The 25180-nt window shown below is 41.7% G+C and overlaps 2 protein-coding genes across 10 annotated transcripts in view; both read right to left on the bottom strand.

The window, feature by feature from the left end:
• Positions 1-1376: 1376 nt before the first annotated feature.
• On the bottom strand, positions 1377-12760 carry lbr (lamin B receptor). 3 transcript variants are annotated; one of them, XM_023974020.2, is made up of 14 exons: positions 12655-12760; positions 9566-9740; positions 9080-9283; positions 8676-8753; positions 7313-7484; positions 6734-6927; positions 6083-6137; positions 5655-5849; positions 3496-3599; positions 2942-3067; positions 2686-2854; positions 2473-2553; positions 2230-2352; positions 1377-2039 (listed from the first exon to the last, which is right to left on the bottom strand). In XM_023974020.2, exons 2-14 carry the CDS (start codon positions 9734-9736, stop codon positions 1879-1881), a joined length of 1833 nt encoding a protein of 610 aa, XP_023829788.1. In that variant the 5' UTR covers positions 9737-9740; positions 12655-12760; the 3' UTR covers positions 1377-1878. The 3 variants fall into 3 exon arrangements, with proteins under 3 accessions (XP_023829788.1, XP_023829790.1, XP_023829789.1); XM_023974022.2 differs by lacking the exon at positions 12655-12760 and adding an exon at positions 11485-11505; XM_023974021.2 differs by lacking the exon at positions 12655-12760 and adding an exon at positions 10770-10835.
• Positions 12761-15004: 2244 nt separating this feature from the next.
• enah (ENAH actin regulator) overlaps positions 15005-25180 on the bottom strand; it is a 150566-nt gene continuing 140390 nt past the window's right edge. For all 7 annotated transcript variants that reach the window (XM_070435952.1, XM_023973838.2, XM_070435951.1 and 4 more), the window contains 6 exons: positions 24568-24616; positions 24210-24267; positions 23913-23979; positions 18623-18701; positions 18142-18199; positions 15005-17908 (listed from right to left, as the gene is read on the bottom strand). In XM_070435952.1, coding sequence (XP_070292053.1) covers positions 17871-17908; positions 18142-18199; positions 18623-18701; positions 23913-23979; positions 24210-24267; positions 24568-24616 — 349 coding nt within the window. In that variant the 3' untranslated portion in view covers positions 15005-17870. The remainder of the gene's footprint in view (positions 17909-18141; positions 18200-18622; positions 18702-23912; positions 23980-24209; positions 24268-24567; positions 24617-25180) is intronic.

The following is a 25180-nucleotide window of genomic DNA, read 5'->3' as shown; positions in this document are numbered from 1 at the left end:
CAGAGGGTCTGCAGCAGGGGCCTGAGGGAGTCTCTGGTCCTGTCCAGATCTACACCTCAGCAGGCAGTTAGCCCCATTCCTGACTTAGAGGACAGCCCATCACCTCTGTATCTCAGTTGTGTTGAATTAGTTACTTTCCCAGTTACCTCCTATTGTTTGGTTTCACTTTGACTATTCACACAGTGCATTATCTGTTGAACTGTTTGACACCTCTGAATAACATGGGGTAATGTAAGTTGAAACCTTTATTTTTTTGCCAAAATGTTTGTACAATGCAAGCTTTCCAGCCACTGTCACAGGTTTGATCTGTCTCCACCAGAATTTAACGATTCAAAAACTTTGGGTCTTCTTCCAAATTCTTAGTTYCTTCCAACTTTTAGCTTCGACAAACTACCAGCTGACCAAAATAGGATATTGTTACCAGTCCCATCCGCCACAAACACAGGGGTTGGGTACAGAACGTGGCTCAATGAGAAATAGTTCATGATAAATGACAAATCACAAGTAATCTTCTCAGATGACTGAGTCAGTAATAACGGCAGATCTAGCTGTAAACAAAAATGGCTACAAAGGTAATTCAGGCAATTAACTTAAAAACAAAACAGTTAAAATCAAATGTAACTTTCAATATCTACTCGTGAAACATAATATCTATGATTACTACCATTAACTTGTATATTTTTTACTTAAAATAAAAACAAATTTAGAATATGTACATTGCATTTAGTCACATAAAATGCCACATATTCTAGTTGACATATTGCTGCGATGCTGTTCATCTACAGCTGGGTCCAAAAATACTTGTTTGGGTTTGAGAATGCACAGGATAAACCACCAATGTTGCCAGATGGCTACCACACTACACAGCATTGTGCAGAATGTCACAGTATAAACTTGAAAATACTAAAATAAAATAAAACATWAAAAAATCATGTCATTATTGACACCTTTTTTTWAAAGTACGGTCTTGAATAACTTAAGGTTTGTGGTGCTTGAATGGATACTGCCTATAAGCACCGTTGCAAATTCTAATGGTATTAAATAAGACTACGTGTATGTCGATTTGATAACAGATGGGTTGTCTTCCCTCTGAAACAGTGACTGACTATCACAGGAGCACTAAGCAACACCACCATCCAGAGGACTGGGGAGGAATTTGACAGAACCTGAGGTAGCAAAGACAAATAATAGACTTTGGGTATAAAACGCAATCTCGCATAGTGCATTTAAAACCACCAAATATTTTTATCACTCTCAGTTAACACTAGGCTACATATCTCTCTATATATAAAAAAATATATAAATTAAGACCAAAAAACACTAAATGCAATTTTGTGACAACGTCGTGATCCCGAGGGAGAACGTTAGTCCTATGTCAACTGTACAGGGGGAAAAAAGAGCATTTTAAATCCCACCATTCACAATATACACAAGTAATGTATACCAAATGTATCATTACAAAATACTTCAAAATAAAAGCCAAGAAAATATTGTACACTTCAAATATGGGAGCAAAGAAAACTAACACAGACCAAATATGCAATGTTGTTTACAGGTATCTTTCAGTTAAAAAAATGTATATGTACAAAATATATACACATCACTTCACTAGATTCTGAGGCTTATTTTTTCAAATGTTTCTCTCTAAACAAAGGCATTAACAAAATTCAGCCGGCCAATGAGTGTTTACCTTCCTAAAACCATGTAACTTCAAAAGAAAGCTGTTCCTGTGGTACTTCCAAGAATCAAGAGTCCCCCTTTCCAAAATTCAAATGTTCTCAAACAACTTGTTTTTTCAGTGAACTCATGCAGCCGTGTGATGAGTCGTAAGCTTGCAGAATTGAAGGGCGTGGCGTGGGGGCAGGGGTGGCATAGGCCTCAGTAGACTCTGGGGATGATGCGGTAGCGGACCTCTCGGCAGTAGTCATCCCACGCCGAGCCATACTTCCTCCTGCACTGGGCCTCGTCTCGGGCCTCCCGGTGAACCAGTAGGATGGATAGGTAGATCACATAGAAGTATGGCAGGATGTGGGTGAACCCTACAGGACGACCACAGACAACACAAAAGGTCAACATACACTACAGCGTCTCATCTTCACACTATACACCCATCAAAACACATCTAGCTTTACTGGGCTGTTTCTGATGCCTCGTCAGTACAACCCAGGAAAAAAATGCATACAAAAAACAAATACCTGGTAACTAACTAGCTGATTAGCCATCACTCACCACAGGGTAGGGACCATGCCAGAGCCATGATGAGGTCCCCCAGGTAGTTGGGGTGACGGACTAGCCCCCACAGACCAGATACCAGGAGACTCTTCCCAGTGGCAGTAGGGATAGTCTTCAGATCTGGAAAACACAGAGATACAGTGAGTCCAACAACATGATGGGGACTAACTCCATCCCTTTATCAAGGCAGGGAGCCTGCAAATGGCTAATGTATATACATGAATGGGATTGGGGACTTACGGGATAATGTGGGGTCTGATGGATTTCTTCTGAAGGCGTTTTTCTGTGAGTTTGCTTTACGGAAMATGCTAAATCCAATGACTAACAAATGATGTAAAGAAAATGTCACTGTTAGTCATACAACAAAAAGAATATCACAGATGACATGTAGGACTAACATGAACATAAGCCAATACTAAAGGTCTGAGTATTGAGTCAGTACTACCGACTAACCATTGAGAGTGACGATGCCTACGATCCAGGGCAGAGAGAGGTGATTGGGGTGGTGAACCAGGTAGTAGGCCTGGAGACTGAAGGTGAAGGGGACCCACATTAAGTCTCCAAATGCCAGCATGAAGCCAAACCCATCATGGGTAATATCCATATAGCTCAGGACGCCCTCCTGGGGAGCAACAATCGACCATTAGATTACAACCAAATAAATAGACTAAACACCAAATCAGGCAGAAAGAAAAAGCAGGTTTTGTACCTCATGCCAGAAGGCATCAAGCACATAGAGCAGGTGGAAGCAGTTGACCAGGATCATGGCTGGCGAGGGGTAGTCCAGGTGGTGGAGTTGCATCTCAGCCAGAGCCATGGCAGCGTTGATCACCAGCTGGACAGAACAGAGATGTCAAAATCTAATCAAATTGTATTGGTCACATACACATATTTAGCAGATATTACTGCAGGCGTAAAGAAATGCTTGTGTTCCTAGCTCCAACAGTGCAGTATTATCTAACAATTCACAAATCTAAAAGTAAAGTAATGGAATTAAGATCACAGGTCTGATTAAACACTCTCGTTGAACAGACAGTTAAACAAACTGGCTCCAAAATGTACAGTAGAATTATTTTAGGATGTATTCAAAGCAGTTTACATTTTACCACTAGAGGGAGTAATAAACAGAATGGGAAACTGAAAAGAGTTTTGTTTTTGCAGTTGTGTTTGAGGAAATAAACAGCTTAATCTACACTAAATGTCTSTAATATACAGCTGAGAAGTACTTTAATGGAAATATTTTAGTACACTAGTTAAACTTACCCAACCAATCAATCCTGGGCGCAGCTCACAGAAGTATTTGAGATCAAAGCCTTTGATCCGGGGGTTAAGTTCACTTCCCATGAAGAAGTCATAAATAACACTCCCTGAGGAGGTGAGAAGAACAAATTAATCATATTATGTTGACCATTTGTGAGGCATCATCATTCAAATGGGTAGTACAGACATACAGCTTTCACCTCGAGGATTGGAATGCAATTCTCCTGTCAGAATCAATTGAACATTTGATGCCAAGATGGTGGATCCTTTACCTAATTCTATAGCTCTGGATCAATTCACCTTTGCTCTTAACCTTATGCTGGTCCATGTCATAATAGAGCCATTTCATGGAATCATATCACACCCAGATTGTAGAAGTATGTTTTAGAGGTCGACCGATTAATCGGAATGGCCAATTAACTAGGGCCGATTTCAAGTTTTCATAACAATCGGAAATCGTTATTTTTGGACGCCGAATGTTGCCCCCCCCCCCCCCTTTATTTAACTAGGCAAGTCAGTTAAGAAACACATTCTTATTTTCAATGACGGCCTAGGAACGGTGGGTTAACTGTTCAGGGGCAGAACGACAGATTTTTACCGGTGTCAGCTCAGGGATTCAATCTTGCAACCTTACGGTTAACTAGTCAACGCTCTAACCACCTGCCTCACGAGGAGCCTGCCTTTACACCGAATGCAGTAAGAAGCCAAGGTAAGTTGCTAGCTATCATTAAACTTCTCTTATAAAAAACAATCAATCAATCATAATCACTAGTTATAACTACACATGGTTGATGATATACTAGTTATCTTGGCGTGTCCTACGTTGCATAATCGATGCGGTGCACATTGGCGAAAAAGGACTGTCGTTGCTCCAACGTGTACCTAACCATAAACATCAATGCCTTTCTTAAAATCAATACACAGAAGTATATTTTTTAAACCTGCATATTTAGCTAAAAGAAATCCAGGTTAGCAGGCAATATTAATCAGGTGAAATTGTGTCACTTCTCTTGCGTTCATTGCACGCAGAGTCGGGGTAATTGCAACAGTTTGGGCTACCTGGCTCATTGCGAACTAATTTGCCAGAATTTACGTAATTATGACATAACATTGAAGGTTGTGCAATGTAACAGGAATATTTAGACTTATGGATGCCACCCGTTAGATAAATACGGAACGGTTCCGTATTTCACTGAAAGAATAAACGTTTTGTTTTCGAGATGATAGTTTCCGGATTCGACCATATTAATGACCAAAGGCTCGTATTTCTGTGTGTTATTATGTTATAATTAAGTCTATTATTTGATAGAGCAGTCTGACTGAGCGATGGTAGGCACCAGCAGACTCGTAAGCATTCATTCAAACAGCACTTTCGTGCGTTTTGCCAGCAGCTCTTCGCAATGCTTCAAGCATTGCGCTGTTTATGACTTTAATCCTATCAACTCCGAGATTAGGCTGGTGAAACCGATGTGAAACGGCTAGCTAGTTAGCGGGGTGTGCGCTAATAGCGTTTCAAACGTGACTCGCTCTGAGACTTGGAGTAGTTGTTCCCCTTGCTCTGCATGGGTAACGCTGCTTCGAGGGTGGGTGTTGTCGATGTGTTCCTGGTTCGAGCCCAGGTAGCAACGAGGAGAGGGATGGAAGCTATACTGTTACACTGGCAATACTAAAGTGCCTATAAGTACATCCAATAGTCAAAGGTATATGAAATACAAATSGTATAGAYAGAAAMAGTRCTATAATTCCTATAATAACTACAACCTAAACCTTCTTACCTGGGAATATTGAAGACTCATGTTAAAAGGAACCACCAGCTTTCATATGTTCTCATGTTCTGAGCAAGGAACTTAAACGTTAGCTTTCTTACATGGCACATATTGCACTTTTACTTTCTTCTCCAACACTTTGTTTTTGCATTATTTAAACCAAATTGAACATGTTTTATTATTTATTTGAGGCTAAATTGATTTTATTGATGTATTATATTAAGTTAAAATAAGTGTTCATTCAGTATTGTTGTAATTGTCATTATTACAAATAAAAATACGCAAAAAAACTAAAAATGATTGGTTCTCCAATAATCGGTATCGGTGTTGAAAAATCATAATCGATCGACCTCTAGTATGTTTACCAGTGACAACTACACACAAACACCCACTCACCAGAGTTTCCTCCAGGGGCCAGCAGGTCCTGGGTTGCCCAGCGAGAGCGGACATACAGGTAGACACTAAGCAGGACAGAGCAGAGCAGGGAAGACAAAGCCAGCTGGAGGAAGTGGCTGTGGATGTAGCTGAGGTCTATCTTGTGGTGCACTGCAGCCCCCAGGGCAGCCACCGTCAGCACAAAGGCATAGAGGGCTGGTGGTGGAGGAGAGGGAAACATACAGGGTTAATACACAGGAAGTACCTCAACCAAAAGGTATTTCCTAGTTTCCTTTCACAACTTACATGTTAATGAAATACATTGGCATAGTGCTTTACTAGAGCTATCATAAGTGCTGGGGGTAACAGACTAGTTCATCTCATTTCATTCCTTTGAGAAAAAAGAGAGAGAAAAAAAGACACAAAAATAACACAGAAGAATGCCTCACTGTTCATTCTGTATTTCAGCCTCTCTCCATTCTTCAGGGGCATTCCTTCCACAACCTGGGGACYACAAAAGCACACAGGTTGGACATTCATTCAACCTTACAGGAAATACATTATCTGAGAGGGTAAATGTAGATAGGACAGGTGACTTTTTGTACAGCATCCCTTTTACTAATGTCTCCCAGACCTAGAGAACATGTGATTTCCTGGGAGCCATATGGTGAAAGTTTCATACATTCTGAAAAAGACACATGTGCTTCAACAGTTTTCATAAGGAAGATCAGGAGATTATGAAAATAAGAACAAAATGTCCCATTCTCTCCTGTAGAGTTCCAGTGTGGAGCGTAGCCTACTCCCGCTGACTAATCTCATTTCTCTCCTCTGCTCCGGCTAACGAGCAGAAGTGAGCGCCGGTCATGTGCTCTGTTCAGGTTACAGATGGGAGTCATGTGTACTGCCTGTACTCTCAGGGACGGTTGGTGTGTGTATTTGCCAGTGTGTGTAGTCTTCAGAGGGGGTGGGAGTAGAAATTCTAAGAATGCAGTCATCTACGGTTGAGTTCTTTTTTTCTCTCCACAATGACTAGAACAGAATTTGGTGATTCTGATTCTACATGTGCGCCAACAAAGCAGTGAGGTGGGCGATCATGGTACCTTTCCAACAGGCAGCACGTAGAGCAGGGCCTGGAAGAGCAACCAGAGGACCACCATGCCAAACACCTGTAGGTCCCACAGGGAGTCAAGAGCAGGCAGAGGGGGGGAACTCATCAGGCTAGCATCCTCCTGACTGCAAACCACCATCAGGCCCAACACCGTCGCAGGCAGGAGTAGAGTCATGCAGAACACTCCTGCAAATACAGGGGGAAAGACACTGAGTGACTGGAGCCAAGGGAAGTCAGCCTGGTCCTTCTCCAACTGTCTGACTTATGTTTACCCTGTTACCGGCCCCTCAAGAAATACATTGACAAAGGATTTACAGACTTAGTCTGGGTACCAGTTTGTTTAGCTATCAATCCACTCCTTGCCATGCTAAACATCTTTGACATATGACACGGAGCGCAAGGAGTGGAATGTTATCTAAACAGATGGTACCCAGGCTAGTGCAGACAAGCACCCTAGTGCAGTTTTATTGGCAAAACAGTGTGCAGACTAGCACCATTGTTTTTTCCCTCACTTTATCCAGCACACGACAAGATGGGATAGGCACAGCAACCACATTTCTCAGTTTCTCACCTAGCCTCCCTCCAAACTCCAGCTCAGTGGTGATGGGGGCTGTGGCTACTGCAGGCTTCTGCTCATCCTCCTCCGTCTGCTCGGCTGGCTTGGCGTCACCGTCATCCTTCCTGCGTCTCAAGTTGTAGCGGCTCTCTACTACTTTCTTCTCTGGCTCCACCTCTGCAYGCTTCTGGAAGTAGACACACAAGGGACAGGCTGAGTGGTATGTATTTACACAGACATGAACAACATGTCTAAACAACTGTGACTTGAGCTTATGGGGGAGGTTATCGTAGAATAGACAACGTTTGGTCTCACACAGCTGGTGAGATGGGGGCGTAAAGTGTAATTCAGAGTCTACAGACACGATAGTCCGGCGTCTCATTGTGACACATAGCCCGAACGTGCACCTCCCCAATATTACCAACCAACATAGCCTACTCGTCCTTTATTAATTTGAATGTGTTGACGTTTGGAATTTAGAAAGTACGAAAGCCAGCGGTCAAATATTCTAGAACACTGCTGCGTGTACACGTACATGTTTTGGTTGATGGCCGCTTAAGAGGTCAGMCGGGCAGACAGCATGAATGCCTGAGTCTAAAGTAAGGGACAATGGAGCTCGTGAATTTGCTGTGGCCTACAGGCCTTGCTGTTTCACAGGTCAGACAAACATGGGGAAAATACGACAGCAAAATATAAACAGTAAGACTTTAATAAAAGGTACAATGTCTCACTATACAGGCCCAAATCTGATGCAAAGGCAGTGAATTCAGTGACAGGCAGACACTATGAGCGTTCCTGTCATGCCCATCCATTCTATTTGCCAAACAAATTAGCTTTAGATGTGCATCTGCTATTAAAAGGAAAAGTGAACACTTATCTTGTTATAGCGGGAAATACCATAAACCATTGTTTGGTTTTACTACTAAGTTGGCAGTGTTACATGGCCACGGGCATACTGATAGCCAAAGTCTTGGTATTTGTTTAACGTAAACTAGTCCTCATAACGTACAATGAGAAGTCCTCAGAACCTCTGAGGAGAGCAGAGAAAACAGGCAGCACATGTTCCAACAGCATGTGACTGACTGATGGAACATTAGCAAGACGCTAAGTGGTGTGAGTGTGTAGCTCAGTCGGGCTGACTCCCCCATGCAGTCCTCCCAACACACAGGAGGTACAACATGCACGCACCATGACATTCCTACAAGCCGATTTACAAACAAGCAGTACAGCTAGGGACAGTTCCATTGCCTAATGCCATGACTTTGGGTCATCTTGCTTACAGCCCAACACAAACTTTTATTTTGTTSTAGGATCATTGAGACAATTATGGATGGACAGAAAAAAAAGTATTCCTGAAGTACATATCTAGAAGTCTCACCTCGTTGAATGTGTTAGCAGTATCATTCTCCTCTGTCTTTTCATGCTTATTGTTGATATTGTTCTCAATTGGCTTTGCCTGTGGTAAATTAAAATGGAGTGAAGGAAGCAAAAACATCAACATGCAGAAAAACGAACGTGATGACCAACACTGCATGTCTAAGCAAAGATGGACCCATCGAATMAACACTATAAGTTGTTAATTCACACTACGCTAAAGAAACGGGTTTATTAAACCATTGTTTACTAATGTAATTAAATTAAATAATGCCATCTCTGAGGCCATACATTTTACAGTACATCCTGAATACACAAACTCAGGCAGCATACAAACATCAGTAGAGCAATATTTCAAAACAAAAAGCCATTCTAAATCCCAGCAGTGTGACATCACATGCTCCTCACCACAGGAACGAGTCTGACTTCCAGCACTTCTTTCAGTTTGGGCTCCTTGCGTGCGTTGTGGGTCTCCGCGATGAAGGTGCCGCTGACAGTGCGTGACGAGGAGCGCCTGGTGGTCCTGGCCGGGCTACGGGAGCGACTGCGCCGCCGCGACGGGGAGCGTGAGCGAGAACGAGAGCGACGGCTTGGTTTGAACCCAGTGGGATTCTGGAACATAAGTTACAGCATTTAGCAAGGTTACAACTTGTTATTACAATGCTATTACATAACTGAATTGTAAAAGGCAGCGCCAATGGAGCAATCAACTTATCATAAAAGGCTCATAAGATTTGATTATGTACTACAATAATATTATAAGCTCAAAATGTCTGAAAATTCTCAAGGTATAAAAACACCACCCAAAAGAGAAGTCACATTATGTGACATTTATATTCATCTGGGTCACGTCTTCAGTGACATGGTTGCCATGGAGATAGATTGTGCTACTACCTTCATGTCAGACTCTCTGAGCTCCAGTTCGGTGCCGTCCTTGTAGATAACAGTGTAGAGCTGATTCTTGGCATCGTAGCTCAGCACCTTGACCTCGTAGAACAGGCTGCTGCCGGGCCAGCGGCCCATCACTGTGTCCCCACTCTGAAACTTGATACTCGGCATCCTCATTTACCTGACAGAGAGCGAGAGAGAACACAAGTAAAAAAAACAGGGGAAATACAAGAGGATTTTGAACCTTTGAACTAAGACAAAAATATTATTTCAGTGTTAAGACATGCGGCTTCTGTTTTCTCTTTCACTTTACCCCGACAAATTCAACAAAGGTGTCAATTTCTAAGTAGGCCTATCACGTTAGATAAACTTTTTCAAATGAATCAGGTGTGCATACCAAAACCATCTACGATGGGAGAGAACGCTCCTTCACAACATTTCCCCAATCACGCYCTCCACTGCCTCTACTTGACTTTGGCGTGAGTGGATTAGGCTAGATGAGATATTTACAGTGCGCATTAAGAAAATGTAAAGGGGGACAGACACGTGTACGGCTTGACACAATGGAGCAGTGAGGTCAGCGGTATGGAAGGGGCTGCGGAGCTCACAGAAGTGCTGACGTGCCCGTCCCCACTAGGTTTAACTCTGTAGGTTTAAACTCGACATTGCCACTCCAGCCCCCTTTGTCACGCTTTCAATAGCCTTTGTACACTGGATTCGAGTAATGGTCAGGTAACATCAAAAAATGCATTMTAGAAGTTTGACAGACATTGGAAGTTGTGCTTCTATGTCTACCCATAAACCAACACTTCATATCAACAAGTTAAAGCCCAATATTTTTTGCCCACAAACTGTCAACACACATTACACACACACTTTGAAAACCTAGATCCTTATCAAAGCAGATATTATTTAAATAGAGGGGAAAATAGATGTGAAATGCCTGACATATTCCCAACTACTGCCCAAGCTCACTGGAATTCCACAGCTCTTGTCCTTGTAATGACCATAATCAACTACTCAGCACTGGCCATATTTGTCATCTAATATAAGTCAAAACGGGACACCACAGCTGCTGAAATGTTTTAGAAAAATAAATAAGTATCCTTTTCCTAATGGCCCACAGATTATAAATAGAACCAGTGAGCCCACTAATCTAGTAAAGCACATTCCATAACACCTCCATTAATGAATACCAACACTGACAAACCAAAAGGCTCTGTGATGGTGTCCTGACGTCCCTGCTGAATTCCATATGGTTAAAGGTATAGCTAAACGATGCGAACAGTGTTCCCTACTCCAGGAATGATGAAAGGATGCGGTATGATGTGGGTGGAGCTTTGAAAGTTATCCCATACCTTGGGCACACAGCCTTTTAAATACAACACCCAAAAGTAAAATCGTCTCAATGAATAGATCAAAATACTCTAATGGGAGTTTGCAATTGGTTTTATAGAAAGTAAATTCACCCAGCCCCCGCTAGTTCATTAACCTTAGAGAAGTTCAGCCGCCAGCTAGCTAGTTTCATTGATGTGACTGAATGATGGATGTTGCGCACAAGTCAGCGTTGAACATATTCCCATAGAATTAGACGTTTAAAGTTACTTAAATATATATATATATATATTTTTTTATATCTGGATAAAATGTAGACATCTGTGGATGTTTGGTCGGAGATATATTTAGCCGTCTAAAGCTAGCTAACTTAGTTGGTCAGAAAAACAAAGTGAGCAACAAAAAACCAACGTTATCTYCAACAACAAAAAGGAGCTAGCTAACGGTAGGCTAGCTAGCCATTTTAGCTAGTCATTAGATTGAATTGGAAGAGCAATCAGAARGGTGTAGCTAAGCTAACTTTGGCGGTTAGCCAACGTCAACTATCAAAATGGGCAACCCAAAATATGAATCAATGTGCAAAAGGTAACCTTAGATTCGTGGTAAAGATTGCTCGAATGTATCTGCTCCTTTAATGGCCATAGCTCCAAGWGACAGCGGGATGGAGGGAAAACGTCATGAATTCAAACCTTTGTTAGTAATTGTTGACCTAACTAGCTAGCTAGTAGCAGGCGAACTAAACTTTATTTTTATTAACAACAAATCAATACAGAAAGTACATAAGGGAACACAAGTATATATAGATTATATATAATGGACAATCGAGCTAGGGGGTACAATATCACATTACAATTACACAAGGACCTTAAGGGACATACATACACTTACAATTCGAACAGCTTTTTTGTTAGTAGAGTATTTAATAGTCTTAAAATACAGTTAAATTTGTTTTTGTAGGGTAAGAAAAATTTTTTTTTTGTTAGTAAATTTACATTTGTGTATATGAAATTTGGCCAAAAGAATAATGAAATTAATTACATAAAAATGTTTCAGCTTATTTTTATCGTATGTAAAGAATCKAAGCAGTACARCTCTCCACAATAGTGTAAAATCTTCATAAATGTGTTCAATAATAAATCTACTGATGTTTTGCCACATTTTTCTTACATGAATACAATGCCAAAAAAGATGCAACACTGTTTCTGGGTGGTCATTACAAAAGGAGCAATTTGAGTTGATGTTTTCCTTAAACTTCTTCATATAGTGGTTGGCAGGATAATATTTATGAATAATTTTAAAGGAAACCTCCTTAATTTTGTTAACAAGTAGGTATGTGTGTGGCAACATCCAAGCAGGCGAACTAAACTCGGCGACCAAGCACATCATTGATGTCGTCAACGGTCGGTCATTGTAATAGGTCAACTAATGTTATAGATACCTATGTTCCAGGGCATGTTTACGTTTTTGCAACTGTAAAAACTGCACCGACGCATAAATAAGTGTAAAATAGCTGAATGTGTAGAGGCAAAACTAATAAATAGCCACTAATTAATATAAAATAAAAAATAAGTTGTTAGTTAGATAACGACATATACTCAGCTGTAGTGGTTACTGTAGCTAACTTTAGCTAGCTGACCCCACGCAACCCCAAAACACACTAAAGAAAACCCGTTAGTTAGCGGCCAAGTTCTCAACAAAGACATTTAAAAGGTGACCACATTTATGCACAATAAATGGTAAATATGCATCAACGCTATTACCTTTAGATAACACGTACGAATCCAATTAGGAAAATAAGATATGTATCCTGTCAAAAACGTGGAACAAAAATATAGCTAGCTATATTTGTAAAATCCGTAGCTGAATGTAGAGCGCGTTCTCCCTCCCTCTATCCGCGATGCCCACCAGTCTATGATGGCGCGAAGCTCGCTGATTGGCTACAAAGCTTTTCTTTTAAAATTATAAAATGTTCTGATTGGTCGATAGAGGATTTTAACAGAGTGCGGATTGGTTGTAACCGGTTTGTCCTACCACTCTCTTTGTTGACGGTGTCAGATTTCTAGCCTTGCCAGTTACTTCAGTGATTCCAACTCCGTGTACTCGGTGTCATGTGCCATCAGATTTCTACAAGCGTCAAGACAAAATGGAGGAAATATTTTTTGTAATTGTATGGAAGATAATCTTTGTTTTAGTATAAATGGAAGTTAATGTTTAAATTGATTAATTATTAATTACATCAGCATTATTGATGCATGGAAAATGCTATGATATCATACAAACCCTTTCTTGATTTGATTATGTAGTAAATTGTAGAGCATTTACAACAATTTGTTAATAAACAAAGTAAACTGATTACAGTTGGTCATAAAAGGTTATTTCAAATTGTATTAAACTTAAAACGAAACTATCAACAATTGAAATCCAGAAATCTGTAAATAAATGCGCATCATGTAATAACTTATTACTGCCCGTTAATTACACTAATGGAAAAAACGGTTAGATAGCAGTTCACCAACACATTTTTCCACTTTCTAAAATTCTAAAGTGCTCATGCATTCTAGACCTCATTAGATATTGACTCTAATTGTTAATTAATCTGACTGAAGCTGAAAATAGTGCAGAACCAGTGACACTATCTACCAAATGTCAGGTATATATTAGATGTTCACAACATCTTGTTGCAGGAGTTGCTTTCAACATTACAAACCAGCTGTAACATGGTGCTATGCCATTCCCTCTATGAAGCTCTGATGTATCTTCAACACATTGGTCTGACCTCACATTGTYCAATTCAATGGGATGTTGCTTTATAGGCTTAGAGGGAGATTCCAAAACTACATTCAACGAGTCTGAGACATTGCGAAGAAATATTAAAAACATAGGATTATGAAGGAATATTATCATGAAACATATCTTCTCTCAGCAATCAGTTATAACTGTGCATGTAAAGTCAAAACAGATGTCACAATTCAAAGTTCACACATAGTCATTTCATGACTACGGAAGGAAATAAAACAAATATTTTGAAAAATCAAACAAACTCTACAGTCCAATTACAGCGTTTTCTCCGCCCGCTCTCTCTGAGGTCATGAAGCCAAACAGCCGCTTAGTCGATCTTCCTGTCTTACAGCAGTTTCCGCCCCTGCAGAGCCTTTTCTCTACTCCGGTACAAATTAACTGCAAATGGACTGGCAGACTTCTCAGACCCTCCTCCAGGAAACATCTTTCTACTGTTCATTATGTTGCAAACAACTGCACACAGTAGTTGACTCCCACTGTGAGATCTTGTCACCCCTGTAAAAAGCTGCAAGACCAGAAGCAGATGATCGGCCTCGTTTTGCAATGGACATAGGCTTGGGTTCAGACAGCAACTGTGTGGGGGGTTAAAAATAGCTTGTGCAACAGTCTTAAGAGATTTCTCTGCTTCATTTTCAGTTAGTCCTGCCTCTTCCTGTTCGCCTCAGCTAACCTGTGTCTGTAGAAGAGCGCGAAACCCGAGGCGCTGATACATTCACTGCTAATGGGGTGTGAAATAAGGGGTAATGTAACACAACGTGATTGGTCTGCTACTAAGAATAGGCCTGCTGGGAATTCCCTAGACCTACTTAAGGAACAAGTGGCTGAGGCAGTGACTGACTCATGAGGGGACAGTTCTATAGCAAGTACAGTCTTATGACAAATTCCTATACAGTAATGACCTGTTTATACCCAACATCTGTAAAGTATTCAACACAGATAAAGAGTAAAACGCAAGGCTTATAATCACCATGAGACAAGACAAGTCCAAGATTTTCACCTAAGCTCAATTTCAGTATTTCTGCTGAATTATTGTTTTCAAGCATTTGAATATTTGATGAATGCCCTGCATGTAAAACGGGTATGATCTCCCACACATTCTCTTTGTTGCAGATAAACAAGTTATATTCAAAGGCTGAGAGCTCTGTGAGAGAAACTGCTGATGCAGCACAAGTACATGTATGGCTCGTAACTCTTCAGTCTCAGAGCTCCTGTGGATCACATTTTGTCCCACAGCAGGAGAGAAATATCCAGATTAGAAAGTTAACAATGAGTTACTGAAACTACATCAATTGAACACCACACAAAACAAAGTTACTTTTTAATCATGTATTGCATTTTTATTTTATTTCATTTGCTCAAACAATGTTAGCATGTAAGAAAATTCTAATTAATATGAGAACGGTATGGTACAATGTGAATGATAAAAGAATAAAGGAAACTGATAACTTCATTTCAGAGACATTCAGTTGAATTTCTCATGAATATTCTTAATATGTCCACCAGCTTCGGTTCCCTCAGTAGATGGAAAAATCTGATTTTGGGGACAAAAATGTAACTGTAGAGCACAGGAGGTTGGTGGCACCTTAATTGGGGAGGATGGGCTTGTGGTAATAACTGGAGCGGCATTAGTGGAATGGTATCAAATACACCAAACACATGGTTTGATGCCATTCCAGTCACTCTGTTTCAGACATGAGCCGTCCTCCCCTCAGCAGCCTCCACTGCTGTAGATGATATATACATTTTCAGATTTCCCAAGCGCCAAGAACCTAAACCATGTAACAAACTGCTCTGTAACATACAAATGGCATMAYGAAAATACACCACTTCTTGGGTTCAATTGTACTTTGTAACATAACTTCATTCTCCCATTAAAATAACTATACCAGGATGCAAAAAAACTAAACAATGATCATGTGTGAGATTATGACAGTTCCTAGAATTATTACTAGTCTTTTTTAAATCTTTGACATATTAAATGTAAATTCAGAACAAGGCACAAACCATGAAGATCACAAACAGAATTATCCATGTAGATATGAATGATCCTTAATTAGAATGTTTCACTCCCCAATCCAAAGGACTCGATATATAGATATCTCCCATTCTCTTGACAATGATAAAACAAAAGGCGACTCAGTAGAGTGTGACGTGTGTAGGAGGAGATTGTAGCTGAAACCTTTGGTGTGATAGACACACTATTGGCGATGGCTGCATCTTGTAAGCAGGTTCATCTTAGTATCATGAATTTCTATGGGTTTATAAAGTGCAATCGATGCTGTAAACACTCTTCTGTACAAACTTCCAATGCTTTGATTCAGAGATGAGAATGAAATAATTTGTGTTTGAGCAAAACACTCACAAGGGGAGTGAAGACAGCGCTGTTTTACACTAGTCTCAGGTTGACCTCAGTTTGACCTTCTCTCAGTTGATTGTACATCGAGATTTTTGGGAAATCAAAAAAGTTTTGTTTTGAAAAGGAAACATTTTCAATTAAAAGTAGCCATTCCCATATGAACAAAGTCAATCAAAGGGCGAAAGAAGTATGCCATTATCAGAACTTCATATTATAGGAGAGGAAATAAAGGCAAACAAAAATGCTACAAATAATTAAGCACAGGTAAAACACTGAATGGCACAAGCATGGATGCGGATATGTCATGCCGACAAACTCATTTATGGGGTGTCCCTCATGTCTTTTTCATTACTATCTTATGCATTTTTTAAATGCAAAATACCATGAGTACCATGAATTGAAAAATGAATGACGTACCTCAGTAAATTAAGTACATTATGGCTATAAACAGAGGGGGTCTGTCCATCTCATKTATTCTCTACCCATTTGTTTCAGAACAGTTTAGAATCTATTTGGTGGATGTACAGTAGTGAACAGAAGGAGGTACAGAATCACTATCACATCCTCAACAGGGCGCTGGAGTGGAGTTAAAAGAACAGGAACATTTTAAAGAAAACATGTGGGGGAAATTCAACTCAGATGCTACACTTATTGCTTATAAACTGACGGACAATAATGCAACTTCTTGGCAGTCTCATCGTACATGCACCAAACATTTGACAGAAAATGAGAGGGAGAGGAAAAAAGGTTCAGTTCATAATAACAGTACAGAGATTTCAAATAGCTCCATCTCCAGATCTGGTCATGGTGATTTTAGCAGTATTAACCGTCACTAATTGACAGAGGTTGTTTGGTAAAGAGCTACAAAGATTGACTGTAGAAAGGCATGTACCCTTTGTGACCGTCTCATCAGCCTGCAACACACAGAAACAGTGAGAAGAAATGCAGTACAGTAGCTTGTTACAGCGATCATTTCTATAGAAAAAAGAAGATGATGATATTCGGATATTAAGCCAAACAGACCAAAAGACAGACCATCTTGAAACTATTTGATTAAGCTACTTGATATGGCCATGGTTTTACATTAAAACAGACAATTGATAGACTTGTAGATATCATTTTTTCTTCTTTTGTACATATTCAGGTTAAAATAGTATTTGAGGAAGACAAGCATTACAGAGTCCTGCAGCAGTAGATAATACCAAGTCCACCAGTCCCTCATTCACAACAAGAGGCTCCCTCCTATGGCCCTATGGGAAACTGAGTCCTACTTCCCTTTCCCTCCCCTCCTGCCTCCAAACTTAACTCGCCCACTAAACGTGCCTTTTTGCTTTGAAATCACAAGTGCGCACCAACCGTTCCAAATCTTAGTGTGACCGCTGTCTGACTTCTCACACTTCAATGGTTAATACAGTATACAGTTCAATATAGTTAGTTTTCTATTTGTTGATTTTCCTTGTTTTCTTGTGTTACCGACAAAGAGAGAAATCTTTGCATAATGACAGTCAATTCTCTTCATGACTGTGTCCTGTCCTCCGGGTGAGGCTGCGGGAAAATGGCAGCAACGGCCAGGCTTCACAAGATGGACGCCAGCAGTGCTTCCATGCTACACGCCTCCCGCACTCCCTCGTCCCCAGTTGTGTGCCTTACGATGCTCCGTCCACAAACTCTGTCTGCTGTATTAATTCGGTTATTGTCATCATCATCGCCACCTTTTTAAACTTTTTTCCTTGTTTGTTTCTTTATAATATTGTCCTATCTGAAGTTGACCTGTCTCAGTTGTCCGGTAATAGGTGTAATTTACAGGGAGGTGAGATCCTTCTACACAGTGTTCGACTTGCCCAGCTCCTCTCTGATGGCTGTGGACAGACAAACAACATGTCAGTTATATTGTGTTTTGTGCTGTCTTTGCTCTGATATGATCTTAGCAGCGGCTTGAATGGTTTGATGCTAATTCTCTGATGACAAAGGTACAGCAGGCCTCGTAAGCGTAAGGACTTCTTCTCAGCCCTGTGCTTTGAGGAACTTGTTTCACACCCTGTCACATACTACAGAGCAGTATGTGCATAAGGTTTATCAAGCAATCAGTTACCATCAATGAGTTCCTCTTTCAGTTTTGATAACTCCTTCCTCATCTCGTCCAGAATGTCCTGAAAATACAAGGTTGGAAGGAGAAGATTAGAGACAAAAAACAGTGGAAAAACAAGTAACTTGTATCAAACTTCAGGTTCTTTGGACATGTGAGATGGGGGAAAACAGTGAGCATAGCATCAATGAGCGATACTGTCCCAGAGAGCTGAATGAGTTTTAGTAAGCCCATAGTGTCACTCCTCTGTGTTACTGCTCTGACTGAGGCTGCTGCTGTGTGCACAGATAGGGAGGGTATATGAAGAATCTACACTTATCTAACAGGCTCATTCATAGGGGAGAAGGGCGGGATTGCCCCAGCACAGGACACCGTCATTGGGCACACCCTCTCAGGGCTCTTTAGTATGCTGTGTAAAATACAACAGCTCCAGTGTACTGGCAGCAAACAGCAAGTCGGTCATTTTTTACTTGTCTCCTCTGAATACCTGTTTCAATCTGTCATAGTCGAGACCTTCTGTTGGCACCCCGTTGGCACTTAGGGATCCAGTCGGTGTGGATTTTGGTCTGTAGACAAGAAACAGAAAAAGTTAGAGTAGTATACCTAAACTGGGGCTATTGTCAAGGGGGCCTTCAGAAGTCCCTCTTGGAGGAAAACAAGACAGCGAAGTGCCGACTGTAGCTAGATCATTCTCCTCTGCATTCAGTCCTCAGACACTTCAATCACTCTTTTAAAAAATGTGCAACTATAACATAAACAAGTTGAAAGAAAGTGCATTGAAACCCCAAAGGAGGACATCTGAGATTTCAAATTGATTCAAATTGACGGTTTGATATCAAAACACAACAGGAAACCTTGGAAGTTAGACTTAAATGCACAAAACAAACTGTCATTATACACCAACATTATTATTTTAAATTCAGAATTTGGAAACTGATACACAAATATGGCAATGTAGAGCATAAGAGTACCACAATTATTTTCAGGKCATTTCATATCCATTTGTCAGCATTGATATGACACTAGTGGTAAACAACTGAGCCTATTTGACAGGGTACCTAACAATTTGGCTGCCCACATACAGTATGAGGCTCCTTCATGAACTTAGTTAGTTCAAGCATCATTATGCTCAGAGCAAACTGAATCTAGATTTAGGCAAAGTGAACCAGTAAATTAACTGGAAACTGTAGAGTCCTATGACTGGAATCACAAATAGAATAGCTTAATGCCTTAGGTCAGGGATGAGCCACTTTGATGGGGTGGGGCCACAAAAAATCTGAACTCATCACGAGGGGCTGTAATTAAATGTAAAATAATTATGTTAGCTGAAATGGGCTAATTGAGTGACCATCAGTGACTGACATAACAAGGGAATTGATCGGAGGGCCTTTAAATGGGGGGCCGCCAGTTGCCCATCCCTGCCTTAGGTAAAGCCAGCCCAATACACATGCTACACACACCAACCATACGAGTTCACACGCCAACTAATAGGAAGGAAACACACAGCTGACATTGGGTAGTTTAGCCCGATTTAAACACAATCAAGTTGACTTTGGGAGCCAGAGTTCAGAAACAGGCCGCTGTAGTTACAGCATGCACACACAATTCAGCAGTCACACACAGCCATGCATCTCTGCCATTGGATCAGCTGGGACAGGACACTGTTGCAAACAAGGTAATCACCATGGTCTACAACTACAGGAATGATTCAAGGGAACTAAGGAAACTATCTGAGTGTGAAATCAGTTTAGAAATTAACTCTGTGAACAGCCAAAAGCTTGTCAGAGAGGAAGTGGAAGCCAAGAGGGGAAGTGTAACAATTCTCAATAGTTGTCCTTCTGCGTGTTTGTGTATTTGCTCTCGTGGTCTCTCTGTCCTCCTCTATAGGTCAGATACTAAGGCCAGTTTATGTGAGAGAAATGTAGGATGCCAATGCAGGGCTGTGTGGCCTTATCTATTGGGTGCGTCTGGGACAGAATTGGCACGGAAGTGAATATTAACAGCACTGGGCGGGGTGATGTCTCCTCTAGCTTCCTCACTATATAGTAGCACACAGCCACAGAGTGTGTTGAGTCTGTGTGTACATGTGAGTAGTGGGCTCTTTGTGACGTGTTCGAGGGATTCCCTTTGACAGGAATTTAGCAAAATAGGCACTGTAGGAGAGATGGACAGTAAAACAAAGATTGTAAAGCAACTGGAAACGTAACATGACAGACCTATAGATTGCTTATTTTAAAACAAGAATAAACCAATGTATATATGTGGAATTCATTAGTAGTCTGGTGATTACTTTGCTGGCAAAACAGAGATACAGTATGTGGGAATTACAAGGCACTAACCCAACCCCCCAAAAATATCACTTCCACTTCGATCACAGCAAATGACACAAAATGAGCAAAAAGGGAGAATTATCACTCTACAGGCCTGTATACCTGTTTACGAGATCAGAACCCATCAGATTTCTACACGGTGAGTCAAATCCGTGAGAGAGTGACTACAGCTCTTAGAAGGCCTGTCCTGTAGCCCCCCTCCCTAAACCAACCCAAACTAAATCTACAGGCTACAGAGAACACACTGAGTATAGCTGTCAGGGCATATGGAAAAACAACTGCTATTGATGATATATTGACTTTGTTTTAAGTTAACTTTACAATGATAAAGCATTGTAATAGGAATTTTCTAGGGATCTGTTAATTGTCTGAAACTTTTCGCATTAATACGCTAAAATGCAACACCAACCGACTTTAAAGGAAGTTCTAAAAAACATCTCACATTCTCAGCGAATTAAAACAAAAAAGGACTTGTGGTGGAGGCAGTCAGCATTCTGTTTTGCACATGGAAGCTGGAGGTGCATTTCCAGGAACACGTTCTCACCGACAAACCGCCATTTAGAGCCCTGGAATTAGAACCTGGAATTTGGGGCTTTCAATGACACATCTCAGGAACACTCACTTTTCATCTATATTCTTCGTAGCGGTCTATTTACCACTACAAACCGATGCGGCACTAAGACCATACTCAACGAGCTGTATACGGCGCTKCTAGTGGCCGGGGACTTTAATGCACTTAAATCAGTTTTACCTKATTTCTACCAGCATGTTAAATGTGCAACCAGAGGGAAAAATATATATATATAAAAAAGATAACTCCACACACAGATGCGTACAAAGCTCTCCCTCACCCTCCATTTGGCAAATCTGGCCATAATTCTATCCTACTGAATCCTGCTTACAAGCWAAAAATAGTGCAGGAAGCACCAGTGACTCGGTCAATAAAAAGTTATCAGATGAAGCAGATGCTAAGCTACAGGACTGTTTTGCTAGCACAGACTGGAATTTGTTCCGGGATTCTTCCGATGGCATTGGAGTACACCACATCAGTTACTGGCTTTATCAATAAGTGCATCGATGACATCATCCCCACAGTGACTGTACATACATACTCCAACCAGAAGCCATGGATTACAGGCAACATCCTCACTGAGCTAAAGGGTAGAGATGCCACTTTCAAGGAGCGGGACTCTAACCCGGAAGCTGATAAGAAATCCCGCTATGCCCTCCGATGAACCATCAAACAGACAAAGCGTCAATACAGGACTAAGATTGAATAGTACTACATTGGCGCCGACACGCGTCGGATGTGGCAGGGCWTGCAAACCATTACAGACTACAAAAGGAAGCACAGCCGCGAGCTAACCCAGTGACACGAGCCTATTAGACGAGCTAAATTACTTCTATGCACTCGTRGAGGCAAGAAACACTGAAGCATGTATGAGAGCATCAGCTGTTCCGGATGACTGTGTGATCACGCTCGCCGTAGCCGATGAGAGTAAGACCTTTAAACAGGTCAACATTCACAAAGCCGCAGGGCCAGACAGATTACCAGGACGTGTACTCCGAGCATGTGCTGACCAACTGGCAAGTGTCTTCACTGACATCTTCAACCTCTCCCTGTCTGAGTCTGTAATACCAAAATGTTTCAAGCAGACCACCGTAGTCCCTGTGCCCAAGAACACTAAGGTAACCTGCCTAAATGACACCGACCCATAGCACTCATGTCTGGTCATGGCTCACATCAACACCATTATCCCAGAAACCCTACACCCACTTCAATTTGCATACCTCCCCAATAGATCCACAGATGATGCAATCTCTATTGCACTCCACACTGCACTTTCACACCTGGACAAAAATAACTCTTATGTGAGAATGCTACTCATTGACTACAGCTCAGCGTTCAACACCGTCAAAGCTCATAACTAAGCTTAGGACCCTGTGACTCAACACCTCCCTKTGCAACTGGATCCTGAACTTCCTGATGGGCCGCCCCCAGTTGGTAAGGGTAGGTAACAAGCTTATCCTCAACACGGGGGCCCCTCAGGGGTGCGTGCTCAGTCTCCTCCTGTAGTCCCTGTTCACTCATGACTGCATGGCCAGGCACGACTCCAACACCATCATTAASTTTGCTGATGACAACCGTGGTAGGCCTGATCACCGACAACGACGAGACCACCTATAGGGAGGAGGTCAGAGACCTGGCCGTGTGGTGCAAGGACAACCTCTCCCTCAACGTGATCAAGACTAAGGAGATGATTGTGGACTACAGGAAAAGGAGGAACAAGCATGCCCCCATTCTCATTGACAGGGCTGTTGTGGAGCAGGTTGAGAGCTTGAAGATCCTTGGCGTCCACATCACTAACAAACTAACATGGTCCAAGCACACCAAGACAGTTGTGAAGAGGGCACGACAAAGCCTATTCCCCCTCAGGAAACTAAAAAGATTTGGCATGGGTCCTCAGATCCTCAAGAGGTTCTACAGCTGCACTATTGAGAGCATCCTGACTGGTTGCATCACTGCCTGGTAGGGCAACTGCTCGGGCTCCAACCACAAGGCACTACAGAGGGTAGTGAGTACGGCCCAGTACATCACTGGGGCCAAGCTTCCTGCCATCCAGGACCTCTATACCAAGCAGTGTCAGAGGAAGAACCTAAAAATTGTACTCCTGCCACCCTAGTCGTAGACCGTTCTCTCTGCTACCACATGGCAAGATGTACTGTGGAGCGCCAAGTCTAGGTCTAAGAGGCTTCTAAACAGCTACCTCCAAGCCATAAGACTCCTGAACATCTAATCAATGATTATTTGCATTGCCCCCTCCCCCCTTCACACTGCTGCTGCTCTGTTTATTATCTATGCATAGTCACCTTAATGACTCTACCTACATGTACATATTACCTCAACTAACCAGTGCCCCGCACATTGACTCAGTACCGGTACCCCCTGTATATAGCCTCACTATTGTTATTTTACTGCTGCTCTCTAATTATTTGTTACTTTAATTTCTTAATTTTGGGGGGAATTTTTCTTAAAACTGCATTGTTGGTTAACGGCTTATAAGTAAGCATTTCACTGTAAGGTCTACACCTGTTGTATTCGGCACATGCAACAATTAAAATTTGATTTGATACAGACAGCCTTGCTAGCGGTAGCCTAGTGGTAAGCAGCAACCCTGTGCTTTAGTCATGTTATTAACCAGTCATGAACCAGCAAGCCCAGGGGTCGGACCCCAGCAGTGAGCCATGCTCTGCTACCCTCTATGCTCCTTCTCTCCAGTTACATGATAATGAGCGGCAATGCAGAGGCAGTCAATGATTCAGACAGGCAGTGGATATTTTGACTTAGTTGTGCTTGACCCAATAATGTGTTTAGACTKAGAGACTAAAAATGTATTACCGTTTGTACATGAAATCTAAGCACATTTATGGAATGCTGGTACTTACCTTCCAATGACTGGGGATTTGCTACCATTCATAGTGTTAGTCCTCTCCCATGGTTTCCTGGGCATGTCTGCGGAGGAGAGAAACACAAAAGCATTAGAGATATTACACTGATATAACTGAACCACTTCATCAGAAGACAAAAAAATACTGACTGAACAAATCWGCCAAACTACATTAACTGCTGGCCAACACGGATTAGGATCCTGGTGGTCTGAATGTGGAAGGTGCATGTTTCTGTTCTGGTCCTGTGTATCTCTGACCACTACAGTCCTGTACTGTATCCTGTACCCCACTCGCCTGGTGTGCTACAGGCAGACACTTTAGGAGTCGTGGTGCCCTCGCTGCCGCCGTCGTCCTATTGGAGAGAAGCACAGTGAGTTCAAAGGTCAGAAGTTATAGGTCAGGCAGCTTCAGATGATCAGAAATGTGACCAGGCATTTAGTTAATAATCCACTGAGGGAGATCCATTGATCCTCTTTAATGCCACCAATGACCCTCAAAGAMAAACATATGAAGCTCCAAAGACATCCAGAAGGGATGGATACAGAATACAAACACCAGGCTACTGAATTATAGATGGGTAGACTAGATAGATACTGTCAGGCAGGATATAGAGATGAACTTTCCCTGGCCTCTGTCTATCTGTCATACTCACAGCTCTCTGCTCCGGCTCAGGCGATGATCCCTTCTCTGCAATTCTTCTCCTGAAAAACCCCACAAAATATTAAAGTTATAACATGTTATATTGTATGTCAAAAACAATAATTCTCACACCAAATTACTTTTAAATAATGTTTGGCTAACGTGGTACTAACAGCTACTGTACATGATCTGCAATGATATGGCACTCAATGAAAATATATATATTGACAAGAAACATTTGGACCTCAAGCCCACCCAAACATGCTGTATCCCTCCTCTCTCCATGTTTCAAATGTGAATGTAGTGGACAAAAGGAACACCTATGTGAGAATGCTGTTCATTGACTACAGCTCAGCGTTCAACACCATAGTACCCTCAAAGCTCATCACCAAGCTAAGGACCCTAGGACTAAACACCTCCCTCTGCAACTGGATCCTGGACTTCCTGACAGGCCGCCCCCAGGTGGTGAGGGTAGGTAGCAACACATCTGCCACGCTATCCTCAACACTGGAGCTCCCCAGGGGTGCGTGCTCAGTCCCCTCCTGTACTCCCTGTTCACCCACGACTGCATGGCCAGGCACGACTCCAACACCATCATTAAGTTTGCTGACGACACAACAGTGGTA

The sequence above is a fragment of the Salvelinus sp. IW2-2015 genome, linkage group LG28, assembly GCF_002910315.2.
Source record: "Salvelinus sp. IW2-2015 linkage group LG28, ASM291031v2, whole genome shotgun sequence".
NCBI lineage: Eukaryota > Metazoa > Chordata > Actinopteri > Salmoniformes > Salmonidae > Salvelinus > Salvelinus sp. IW2-2015.
This window is presented reverse-complemented; position numbering and strand designations above follow the sequence as displayed.